The sequence below is a fragment of the Cylas formicarius genome, unplaced genomic scaffold, assembly GCF_029955315.1.
Source record: "Cylas formicarius isolate icCylForm1 unplaced genomic scaffold, icCylForm1.1 PGA_scaffold_8__14_contigs__length_24414737, whole genome shotgun sequence".
Lineage (NCBI taxonomy): Eukaryota > Metazoa > Arthropoda > Insecta > Coleoptera > Brentidae > Cylas > Cylas formicarius.
The window spans coordinates 3245254-3258969 of NW_026844361.1; the positions used below are offsets into that span (position 1 = coordinate 3245254).

Genomic DNA, 13716 nt, shown 5'->3' on the forward strand with positions numbered 1-13716 from the left:
ATGCTGCACATTATCTACGAAAAAAATAGCACATAAGTCACAGTACACTTACAGAGACAACAAAAAATAACTACCAGTTAGAAAATAAAATTAAACACAAGGTACTTCAATATCTTGAAAATAGTAGTATTAATGCTTTCAATGGAGTCGCAAGTAGAACTTGGCCCTCTTGAGCAGTAGCTAAGTAAAATTTAAAAATGTTGCAAGTAATGATTTCCTTCTTAGGTATGGGTTATAATCAAAGTTGGGGCCCTCTCGCGTGTTTTAGGAAATCTGGTGGTGCTTTTATTTTTTATTTTCATTTACTAGAATATTTTTTTATTTACTTTTTATGTTCCTTTAATGTAGGACATCCATTTTGGCCTATCTGGGATCTTTCATTTTTCATTGTGGTCTATTTATTAAATTGTTTGTTTATAACTAAGTTTTACAATGTCTGCAACGAACTCCTGTTCAAAATTAACGCACTATTTACATTTTCTGACTTGTAGTATCTCTCGAAAAGGGCCATTCGGTGGTTAGAGGTCGATGAATGCAGAATTCTATCTCGAAAACATTAATGAAAATCCCCTTCAACCATTTATAGGTCTCGCATGATATATTTGGCGTTTGGCGTTCTATGAAGATCGAATTGTAGTTCAAAAACATTATGGTCTAAAAAGATTGGGGATGCCACAGGGCTCTAATTTAGGACCCCTTCTGTTTGTGCAAGGTTCTGAGATTCAGTCTAAAAGATGAAATTACTGATTTTCAGAGACTAAAAGATCTGAGCGTGCATTTCGATCAAAAATTTACGTTCGTGAATCACATATCGAGAATTGTATCTGGAGCTAATCGTAATTATGGTTTAATGGTGCGTAACTGTAAATCATTGAAAATTCTTTACTTTAGTTTTGTTCCATCCAAACTTGAGTACTCACCGCTAATGTGGAGTCCGATCTATTCTTGTCACAGCTATGCAGTTGATGATGTACAGAAGAATTTTTGGAAAAACCTAGCGTTTAAAGCTGATGGTTCATATCCACCGGTTTACATTAGTTTAGATTTAAATAGATCTAATTTAATTATTATTGAACGGAGACGGTGCGTGTCTGTTATCCTCCTTTATAAATTGTTATATAACGTTACCAACTGTCCCACTTTGTTAGCGTACTGAAATATTCGTATAAAACGGTCAATTTCTAGCACTAAAGACACTTTTAACTGTGTTGGAGCCAGAAAAAACCTGTTAAAAAGTTCTAATTGTAATAATTTGTCAAATGTATGTGAAATATTTAACTGCACACTGAATGGACATAAACACAACATAAATTCAAGGCCTAGTCGACGTTAGCTGTGGAAAATTTAATTAATTTGGTTACTGCATATTGTTGTTTTCATATTTCTATGCACTATGATTAAGAGTTAGAGCAGTATTTTATCTTCAAATGGAAAAATATTCATTAAGAAACCACCCAAAAGTCCATACATTGTACATTAGAAATTAGAAAGTTTTTGAACTTGACCACCAAAAATTAAATTTTATCTGGTTTAATGTTGTTTAATTATCTTTATTTATATTATATTAACTCTAAATTAAATAAAGCGAGCAATAACAAGGACATAATTACAAAAATTAGAGAGGTGCTTTAATTTGGAACAGGAGTTTAGTAGTGTTTAATAGTTACTTCTGCATCCACCGTCCTCCGGAGGACACCGTGACAAATCAAAATTACAGATTCCTTACTGGCCGAAGTATTTCCCAGAGTTTTACGAAAAAATGTCGACAGTGGTGGGAAACTGATCTCGACGTGCCGCAAAACTGAAGCTTCAACGAGAAACGAAAAAATCGCCCAGCTAAAATATTGTCCGGAACGGAAACCCTTAGCCAACCGAAGAAAAAATATCACAAAAAACCGCGCGTCGCACGCGCACTTAAAAAATATCACATATACATATATATACTTTTGTTTAAACATTTTTACAGGATTAACACGCTTCGACATTACGGCAACGCTGTACAAAGAGAGAGAAAGTGAGAGAGTCCCTTATTTAATACGTTAACAATTTGTTTTTGTTTGTACAATTACACACGCCTTAACGTCCTATACTGGGCGTCAACGACGAGATTAATGGCCGAGTTTAAACTCAATAGTCGTCAATTTCAAGAACCGTCAGCCCATTATCGCGGTAAACATTGGCGTCGAATATTAAATAACTACTGACAAAACCCAAAGCATGGCTCAAACCTCAAGAAGGGTGCGTTGACACCATGGTGAGATTCTGGGAAGACAGTAAGTTTACGAATACTTGCAGATTTAGATACTAGAGTTTTAAAATTAGTGAGTTTTCATAGTGAATATAGATTTACAGATGCTAACGATTGTTGATACCGATTTGAAATGAAGAGGTTATTAATATTAATATTATTGTTAATTGCTAATAAACAAAATATATTTAAGATATTTAACAGTTTATCCTTATGCCCTAAAAACTAATATTGCTGATTCCAGTTGCGAGTCCGATTTATCGGATCTCGTAAGGTTCAATCTGGACCGCCGTCCAAAACAGAGATAGCAACATAAAAGAAACCCCACGTAGTACAAAGCTAAAGCTTGTTTTTATTTGGTTAATTTGCCTTTCTTAGCAAAAATTTCCTGACACAAATTATTTTGTTAACATCCCAACAACGTTTTATTCTTTATTAATATCTGCGTCGCTTAAATAATTTTTCGAATAGTGTCAACAACCGATAGCACCTGTAAACATTCAAGTGTGCTGGTATTTGCAAATGCACTTTTTTTTCCAAAACCTTACACACGCTAGCATCTGTAAATATGCCACCCGTAAAGGTACTTACTGAATTGTGGAATTTCGATGGTATTATTTTTATGCATCACCTGGCGAAAGGTACTACAATTAACGCAGAATATTATTCGAATAATTCGCGTTGAAAAAAAAAAGTTCATCCCTGATTAGAAATTTTGCGTTCGCGGAACTGGTTTCTTAATTTTTTACTTGTTCGTAACGCGTTCGACCGGGGATATTTAGTTGAGGACGAATTCTAACTTACAAGTACAACTTGAAAATTTACAGGTTAGAATCGAATAAGGTTTAAAAATTAAAATTTTTGTGGTTTAGCAAGAAAAATATACCAATTTTAAATAAGCACTTTTCTTGTTATATGATGCACTATGATGCAAGTGACGAAGATTTGAAAGAGTAGAATAAAATTATAAGGTTCTAAAAACGAAAACTTTAGTGAAGAAACTGTACAAACAACACAGTTATACAGTAGATATTTAGCACCCCAGTACTACCACTAACAGCCTACTCGCATTTTTATGGTTTTTATGCAACGAAGCTGCCATATTTCGAGATGTGTCTGACCGATTTGGCATTACAATCAGTTCCTTACGCAAAATTGTAAAGAGAGTTACATATTTTCTATCCAATTTATCTGTGGAAGTTACAAAATGGCCAATCGATGAAGGGAAGCATGTAATTGAGAGTCATGTTAGGCAAAATGATTTTAAGGGCATTGTTGGGATTATTGTTGAGACACACATTACAATTGAAAAGCCATTGATGATTCATACCTAAACAGGAAATACTTCTATTGTATCCAGTTAAATACCTGGGAAAATTATACAACTTTTAGTATATGCACTGGTTTTTCTTAGACCCTATTGTTAGTATAAGTCGTTTTTTATTTTTTAAGGTTGTTGTTGGCGTTTTACAGACATTTTCATTTAAAAAACAATTTTGTTATCTTTTCAAGCCCAAGTTGTTTGTGACCATAGAAAAAAAATACTGGATATTTTTGTCAGATATCCGGGATCTGTCCACGATAGCCAAACTCGGAACAAAAAAGTACGCTTTTCAAAAAATAAATTTACTTAGTTGCTTTACCATAAATGTAAGAATTAAAATTAATTATACATTGCACCATTGCAACCTGTTTGGTTTTAATATACTCATCGACTCATCATGAATCACGATGCACGGTCGATGTAACTTAATAATCGACAATCAAAGTCAAAGCGCAATGTCCTCCTGACCTACTGTTACCTACCTACTGTTAAAACAGCATAAAAATGTATTTGTTAGTACGTTTAAAATGGTATGATTTAGATATAAAAAGTACCTTCTGGCAACACTGCAAACAAATCAATTACCACAGAACAAAAATTGCGTTTTGTCGGAATACAAAAAATCCGCATGCACATTGACAAAATTCCAGACTAATTCGATATTTTTCGCGTTTTTTTTACGTTTGTGCTTAAAATGGCAGCGCTTCTGACAATTTTTTAATAAATCAGTATATATCAAGACCAATGTTTGTTTTTCGCAAAAGTGGCGGTCTAAATAGGCCAATAATCTCGCGAACGCCTGACGTAAATAGAAAAGAAAAAACGCAACTATAACGGAAAGGAGCATTTTAAGACAAACGCGGTCCGATTTTTGACACCTCGCATTGTCCATATGTTAACTCGTTTTTTTTAACGGTTATATGTCAGCTGTATAGACGGAATTTACCCTTAAACATCCGGGGGACGATTCCCCGCCCTAAACGGCCGCGATCTCGTATAAAAATACAAAAAAAATATACCCGAAACGAAAGCCGCAACCTAACGTCAATGAAGACCGCGTCGCGCGAAATTTACAAATGGCGGCGGAACCGCCCCCTCGCCCCGTCGCCCGTAATCGTACCCGGCCCCGACCGGTGAGGGTTAAAAATTAATCTCGCTGCTTCTATAACGTTAAAAACGGCGTCGCGATTAACCCTGACCTACTTCTTCGGCTTCTTCGGGCTTCCCAGCGGCGACTCCTGCAAACGTCACACGTTAACCGCGAAAATTAACCCACCTCGACCAGAACCAACCAAATCCAGTTCGTCCAGCGATTCGAGCTTCGCTATCGGCGCGATCTTCTCTCCTTTTTGCTCGTTGTCCTTGGCCGCGAGGCACTCGGCCCAGGATTGGTCCTGGAAGTCGAACGCCTTGTTGAAGGAAGCGAACCTGTAGATGCGAGAAGTAATATTAAACCTTTAACCTAACTTTTGGGTGGCGTTCTTTCATGAGAAACGACCCCATAGAAATGAGAAGAAGAATGAGCTTTCGATTAGGTTCAAGTACACCACACCACACAAGAGATGGTCCTAATTTAAGGAAGTCGGATACACCAGGTCGGTGAGCAGTGAGCAGACCCTTGAAACTAAATCTTGTAAATTGTAAGTGTTTTAAGTATTGTAAATTTGCACTTTGCTGATTCCTCCAGCGTTTTCAATTTCCTGTATTTATTTCTAATTTGATATCGAATCTTAGAAGAGTGAAAATATTCGGTTGTGATGTAGAGTTAAGGAGAACCATGTTGTGCAGTTTTAAAGAGAACCGTTTCAGGTTTCCACTGTTGCCAACTGCAGGAAGGCAAGAGAAAATGTCAACTTGTAAGTAACTTGTAGGTTTTCTTCTTTTTAGTTCTTGGGTAGCTGCAAAGGATTTAGCGTAAAACCGGAAGTTTTTCCCGGGAAAATTTTCAAATTTGAGGCTAAATAACTTGCTGAAGAATATGTGGAAGCGCCAATGGTGCTTACGATAGGTTTGTGTAGTTGTTTTGTGAATTTTGGGAGGACCGTAATCGTCGTGGAATTTTAGAGTCTTGAGGAGAGTGAGAGTGAGAGTGAATCTTTAGGCGGTAAGACTTATCTAAGAGGAAGAGGAATTTTGTCTTGGTAGTCGTATTAAAACTAGATTCTGTACTTGTCCTAAAATCTCCCAACATCTACAATAGGTAAAATATAAAATTCCTCTTGAGCAGCAGCTGTTTAGAGTAGCAAAGAAGACAGAAATACAGGCTGAGTCAATGATAGAGTAAAGTACATTGTCTCATTGATTAGTTTAAAGTATACAGAGTGGCTAAAAAAACGTGACACCCTATTTTTAAATTTTGTTTTGAATTCTTCTTAAAATTCTTCAACTTTTTTATTCAAAGTAATACACACCTAAACCTAATAGTTTTTGCAATATTTCCCTTTTTATAAAAAATACTAGGTTTCACAATTGCAAAAAAATCATGATAGAGCCCTTTTTTGTTTTTAAATGTAGATCACTCGTATTTTATATTACCGACGTACAGAGTGTTCAAAATAAACGAATACATTTGGATAATTTTAAATTGAAATATTTTAATTTTATTAAATGGCACCATAAATATTATTATTTTTTCGGAATGATCTTACAAACATTTATAACTTTTATTATGTTTATTTGATGACCCTTCTTTCAGTCTAAAGTCTATTACTATAACATTAATTGGCCATAACAAAACCATTAACCATCAGGGCTCCGCTAATATTAAAAAATGAACAGGTGAAAGAACTTTGTTGGAGTCATAGATAAAACAACAACATCCAAGAAACCAAGAAAAAAACACTTAGTTTACTCATCAATAACAGTAAATTGATGAGTAAACTTAGTAGCATCTATCGAGTAAAGCTTTGGCATATTTTGCAAATTTGATCTATCGACAAAAAAAACTAGTTACCTATCTCTTCTGAATGTTTAGGAAATCGAATCACTCGAAAAATGTTTTAATGTTATCTGTATTGCAGCCTGCCATAGAACACAGCATTTTGATAAAACATAATTAATTCAAACTACAAAAAAAGCACTGAAATTCTACGGAGAAAGACAAACAACACAACACAAACAATGAGACTTGGTTAAGAACCCCGCCAGTGACGTGACCCGTGGGCTCCATCTACATGCTTTGTTGTATCATGTTTCAAAAGCGAGAGAACTACATAGCCACAGATAAAAACCATAGCTAGAGACTGATCTACAGATGACAGGCAAAGTGGCACGGTGGTATATACGGAAGATGGACCCATAGCGTTATACCAGACGAAGAGAAACAGTCTACCCGGTACAACGGTGAGATAGATTCCCATATAACTCGGAAGAGTACGAGTTGCGAAGAACATTAGAAATAAAAACTGAACTCAATTTTAACCCTGCTAACATAATGAAATGCCGTTTTCCTTGGGTCTCCGAAGATAATGGAAACCCAAGAAACTAACCAAAGAAAATAGGGATAGATATTAAAAAAACGACTGACAGAGACAGTGAAATAATGCCAGAAGCTGGTGTCACTGAGCAAAGAGCCGTAGCCGGGGCTTTTAGAATGTAGAAGCACTCAAGAGAGTGTGAATGAGGCACTAGGAGTCGCGTCAGGTCGCACTAGTCTACTTATAAAAACCTTAGCGTGACAGTCAATGTCCAACATATCCGAAATTTACAAGAAATGTATCTACAAATTTGAATTTAAAGAAAAAGCGAGTAATGTTGGAGAACGGTATATAAATGCAAGAAAGCAGCGCCAGTCGCTTACCTATGCAGCACCTGCGATTGTTGGCTGCGCGAGATCGGTTTGGGCTCGCTCACAGACCTCTGAAAAGTGCACCTACTGCGACTCGGCTCTCCCGCAAAATTCTCGTACTCGGGCAGTTCCGGTTTGAGGGTGGACGCCTCGCTGCAGGACGATTGCGGAGGTTGCTGCTGAACACCTTGACCTTGCAGCAGCGCGAGGATCGTCTTCACGTCCGTCGCCAGCGTCGTCTCGAGCACTTGGACACGTCGGTTCAGCTGCTCCAACTTCGTGTGCAAAGCGTCCATGTGGTTCCTGCTTATCACCAGGACATCGTCGGAATGTTGAAATATTTGGCTAGTCGATGGCTGAGGTCGACTTCCTCCGCCTGCGTCCACCGGAACCAGAACCTCATCCCCGTGGGGTTGCTCGGTCTGAGGTACCGGCGGACTGGGACTGTTGGTATAATAGCTGGTGCTGCTAGATAGCGGCGCCGACGAGTGGACGTGACCGGACACGGGCGGCAGGACGGCGGCTTGTTGGTGAGAGGAAGTGGACGTAGCCGCCGCCTGAGCGTCTATCGACGACTGGCGCCTGATCGTGCGTATCCTATGGCCGGATGGAGGCGTAGACTGAGCTGTAACACAGGACGAGAGGGCGTGGCCTTGAGCGTTAGGGCGTGGTTAAGGCGAGGGGTGCACCAAGACGTATCCGTTAACTACTAACGAGTTTGTGGTCATGCCGGAAAATACGCTACTCTTCTTAGAGCTACACCGTCGAGCATGGAAACAATCTTATATGGTTCATACCAAGAATAGTAAAAGGCGATTAGAAGTCAAAAGGATCGTTCGACACAGTGGTCTAACGTGATAACAGAGAGAATTGTGTGCATACGTTAAGGATTTTCCATCAATAAATGTTGACGTGAATGCATCACCAGGGAGCTTCGTAAATTCAAACTATATTAGAAAATATTTTAAACGAGATGGACTATAGAGAAAACCTCGATTATCTAAAGCCTAAAGTAACATCCAAAGCTTTCGCCAATCTATTAATAAGCAATTTGGACTAAATGCGCAATCATTTGCTAGTGAACTAAATAATAACGATGCATCTATTCTAAATTTTTGGGACATTCTATCAATCAAAGACTATCTTTAATATCGAAACAACTGGGATATAGAATAAATTAGAGAAACATGCCGAAAAATGTTACGGATTAGTTAAAATATATAATGGCATCAGCAGAATAAACTACCTGCAACCTCTGTTAGGCGCCACCCTCTTCTACTATTTAAAGCGAGAGACAGAAGATTCGTCTTTTAGTTGCATTCAGCGCTTTGAAGATATCGGAGATAGGGAAAGAATGCGAGAGGGAGACAAAGAACAGCGATTCGGTTCTGTGGTAGAAATTTATTTAATATCTTGACCTTACCAAGTACGTTTATATTTGAGTTCGTTATATATGTATTCAAAAATAAAAACAATTTTACTTAAAACAAACACCAGACACCTGACAGCAAAACAAAATTCATATACCTTTTGCCAAATATAAAATTTTATCTAAATAACCCTGTATACTGGGGCTGCAAGTCTTTAATCGCCTCCCTGATGAAATAAAATGTAATTTTTTAACAACTTTTAAAATAAGATTAATGCAGTATCTACTGCAAAAATTTATTAACATTTATTTGCAAAAGTAGATATCAAAACAACACTTTTAATACTGCACATAAATTTGCATCTGTAAACTACAAGAAACATCAATAAACAGAAAATAATCCTCAATATTGGTAAATATTATCCACTCTAAAACTAGGTAACATAATTATTATCTTATACCCAGCTAAAATATAAAACACAAATATACACATAAAGTCTTTAAATGACATAATAGAAGAGTGAAATCAATCCTCGTATTTCGTCTCTGTTCACTTGTGCAATGCATTTTTTTTTAAAGCTGCTTTTGGACTGCCGGCAAAGAGTTGATTAATTTTTGCGATAGAAAAATAAAGTTTTTTTTTGTGTTTTACGTTTGTTAGTTTTTAAGCAATGTTTAAATGTTATTGCCACCGTATTCCGTAACTGTGACGTAAATTTTGAACTATATTTGTTTTTACAGGTGCCATAGAAAATATTTGCCTCGCTATGCAACAAACGACTCGGTTACATTTTATTTATTCGTCTCAAAAATTATTTGCCATACTGGAGCCTAGATCATACAACAGTTTTTCGCTTAAGAAGTTAACTAAATAGTTAAATTATGCTATTTAAATTTTCTTACAATATTACTGCCGTGGTGATCCCATCTCAGATTTTATTTGTCGATATGATCTCTGCTTTTCCCGTGTTATCAACGGTAAGTATCAAAATCTAGTTCTGTTTTGCTGGTACAACTAAATATTACAAATCTTGAGGACGAGAGGAAGAGGGAGAGAAAAGAAAGAGGGAGAGACAGAAAGATCCTCGAGAAGATGTGAATGTACGAGTTAGTTATACAGGGTGTTAATAAAATATGTAGCGTAATTCTGAGGTTGAAATCAAATGTATACTCGATACTTTTTTGTATGTAAATGTGATGCAGCTATTCATATTGTTGCTTACTGAAATGTTTTAAGAGTGGTTGAATGATTAATTACCATGTTGTATGTTTCTGAGGACGATCATTTGGTTCTGAAACTTTTCCTTTTATCATCCTTGGGTTCGAACCATAAAAAAGCATACATACAGTTACATTGAAGATTTAGTTGAAAGTGTGTTTGTATGTACAGGGTATTTTCTAAATGAATACTAACAATGAAGGGGGTTTTTGGGTCCATTTTAAAAAGAAGACTTTATACGAACATATGTCCTAAACGTGTTAAGCTTTTGAGATACAGGGTGGTAAAGTTTTCAAAAATAAAATATGATTTAGGGTTTCACAGTTTTTTTTGAAACACACCCAACGGCGTCCCAACGGAATTTCACCTGTCTATTTTCGCAGACATTGATGGTAAGCTACTAATTTTTTTTTAAATAACAAATTATTCTAACAATCTCTAATCATTTTTAAATAAATTTAATTTCTGGACTTTTTTAAAGCCGATGTAGCATTTTCGCTTGAAAAAATAAAAACCTCTTCTCTGCAAGGTGATAACAATATCGTTAATATGACAGCATGTGGAGAAATTAGTTTTTAATTTGTAAATGAAAACCGTGCGACAGACTAAAAAAATTAGGATATGAAATCTGCTCATAAATGAATAGAAATAGAAAATAAATAATATTGTGGTTAATTGGGTCGAAACTGCACTGGTTAAATCGAGAACTTAGAAGACTGTTCTTTTCTATTTTTACAGTTTTAATGAAATAACATGATATCCTAATAACGAAAGAAATAATTAAGGATTCTTAACTTTTGACAAAATTTTCCGGTAATAAATAAATAACCTTCTTGAAAAAAAGTAGAACAAATAAGTTGTTGACTTATTGTTTAGGCTTTCTGGTAGGAAAAAGGCTCCAATTGAGTAATTTCCAACAATTCCAGCCCAAATATTTACCGAAAACTGCTCTTGATGTTTAAATTCTATAAGGTTGTTCGGAAAGTCATTTCGTTTTTTCCCGTCAGAGGACTTAATTACGTTTTTTCGAAACCAACTTTACACTTAAGCCGCATAACCACTATATTTCTTGAGAGCTGATATTGCAAGGCTTGTTTGTGAAAAAGTTCTATTAATTCTACGCAGTAGTTTTTGGTTGGTGCCCTTTTAAATATGGAGAGCAATAAGCAGCATTTTCGTCATATTTTACTTTTTTACTTCAGAAAAGGTAAAAATGCTGTCCAAGCGAGAAAAAAATTGACGGATGTGTATAGAGAAGGCGTGTTAACAGTACGCCAGTGCCAGAACTGGTTTGCAAAATTTCGATCCGGTAATTTTGATGTCGAAGATGCACCACGGTCGAAGCTGACAAAGATGCGATAAAGGCATTAGTTGATGCAAATCGGCGAATAACCACACGAGAGATCCGTGAGAGATTAAATTTGTCGAATTCGACTGTTTATGGCCATTTGAAAGGCATGGGCTTAACCTCGAAGCTCAATGTGTGGGTGCCCCATGTCCTTACGGAGCGAAATTTGTGTCGTCGCGTTGACGTGTATGATTCGCTCCTCAAACGTCAAGAAAATGATCCATTTTTGAAGCGGATTATTACTGGGGACGAAAAATGGGTTGTATACAACAATGTTAAACGCAAGAGGTCATGGAGCAGAAAAGATAAACCGGCTCAAAGCGTGTCAAAAGCCAACATTCACCAAAAAAAGGTGACGCTCTCCGTTTGGTGGGATGTCAAAGGAATCGTTTTTTTTGACCTTTTGCCGGACAATACAACGATTAATTCAGAAGTCTATTGTCATCAACTGGACAAATTGAATGATTCACTTAAAGAGAAGAGGCCCGAATTAATCAACAGGAAGGGTGTAGTGTTCCACCAGGATAATGCGAGACCTCACACAAGTTTGGTCACTCGCCAAAAACTTTTACAGCTTGAATGGGACGTACTGCAACATCCACCATATTCTCCAGATCTGGCGCCTTCCGACTACTATTTGTTCCGGTCCCTGCAAAATTTTTTGGATGGCAAAACCTTTACCTCAAATGAAGATGTCAAAAACCACCTGAACCAGTTTTTTGCTAGCAAGGACCAAAACTTTTATGAGAGGGGAATTATGTTACTGCCAGAAAGATGGCAAAAGGTGTTGGACCAGAATGGCCAATATATAATTTAATAAAATATTTATTCATTAAACGAAAACTGTCTTTCATGTTCCCCAAAAAAAAAACGAAATGACTTTCCGAACAACCCAATACAACTGCATGGGGATTTTCATGGTTACTGTGGAAATTTTCGATTGCATTTCTAGAAGAGTTAGTAAATAGTATTTCTTGGTCAAACAAGGAATCATGCGTAATTTTGTCCAAAAACCATTGACAAAAATAAACAAGCAAGGGAAAATTTTGGCAAATAACGCTTGGGCTTAATATGATATGGGTACAATAGAAATTTTCTAAAACGTGCGAGATATTCAGATTATTTCCAATTTTTCTAAGAATAAGTTCAGGATATTCATCAATAGAATTTAAAACTGATTTTTAAATTTCTCAAGTTCTCAAAATTCCTGTTTTAGTCAACCTTCTACGTACATCTGGAAATGTTCTACTGATATAATCGTGTAGCTTCCAGCGCACTGTTATTAGCCAAACCACACATAAAATGCATATCTGTCAACTCCTTATTAGTAAACTCGACCATTCCTTTTTAAACTAACAATGCTCGGATATTTTAAACACCAAATTAGTAAGACCCGAAGAACTGAACTGAAAAATTGATGCCAAACAACTCTTAAACAACCACCTTGACAATAGAATTAATAATTCTTACATCCAGAACAATGATAAGAAATAATTACAAAGATTTTAAAAATACAACTCAGGGTTTATGTACTTCGCATTCGTACTTCGATTTTTTGAATTAATAAAATATAAATAAATAATAATAGGGCAGAGAAAAGAATCAAGAAATTTAATTTCTTTAGAAATGATCGGAGATTGTAAGAATACGAGAAGTCAGTGGCTTACTAACAGACAGATGGAAAAAAAAAGTGGTACACTAAATAATGCGTTTTGATACATAGTATATTAAATGAATATATTTTATTTTTGAAAACTGTGTCACTCTGTATCTCAAAAATAAGACGTTTAGGAATATTTTTCGGGTAAATTGTGAGTATCAATTAGTTTTTTTTTATTATTATAAATTTGCCTAACCTCTAGCCTGGTTCAGCCAGGCTATTTTTTTGCGACGCTGTGCGCGTTTCTTTTTTTGAAGAGACAATCGACAAAAAGGAACGAGAACGGCACCTAGTCAGTTGCGATTAAACATCCTAGGATTTACTTTCCGCGTCGATACAAAATTTGGTCCATACGAGTCGGATATTAGTTTTCGGAAAATAATTTTGTAACCGGTGATTGCAAGACTTTCCCCGGATTTTTCGTTGTTCTCGAGCAAGTGCCTTTCGTATTGTCGTATTTGGATCGACAAAAGCCGAGAAAAGATCCAGGTAAAAGGTTGGGCAAATAAATTTAATTTTACCGATTTTACAATTTACCTTGCTCCGCGACCGAAAAAAATTCGTTTTCTTTTTTTTTATCGACTTTACCTGTAATTAGCGGAGGCAATTTAGAAAATTTCGGGTCTTTTTTGTCCATTTTGTTATTGGAAAATGGCACCCAATGGCTTCTAATACTGAAAAATTAAATAGATATATCGTTCAAAGAACTACTTGTTTAAATAGTATTAAAGAGGCATACTCCTTAGCTGTAAAAGCCAAGG

At 36.2% G+C, this 13716-nt stretch overlaps 1 protein-coding gene across 9 annotated transcripts in view; it reads right to left on the reverse strand.

The window, feature by feature from the left end:
• Positions 1-3596: 3596 nt before the first annotated feature.
• Positions 3597-13716, reverse strand: part of LOC132706261 (potassium voltage-gated channel subfamily H member 6) — a 249497-nt gene continuing 239377 nt past the window's right edge. For all 9 annotated transcript variants that reach the window (XM_060677490.1, XM_060677489.1, XM_060677491.1 and 6 more), the window contains 3 exons: positions 7372-7984; positions 4865-5000; positions 3597-4810 (listed from right to left, as the gene is read on the reverse strand). In XM_060677490.1, the coding sequence (XP_060533473.1) occupies positions 4772-4810; positions 4865-5000; positions 7372-7984 (788 nt within the window). In that variant the 3' untranslated portion in view covers positions 3597-4771. The remainder of the gene's footprint in view (positions 4811-4864; positions 5001-7371; positions 7985-13716) is intronic.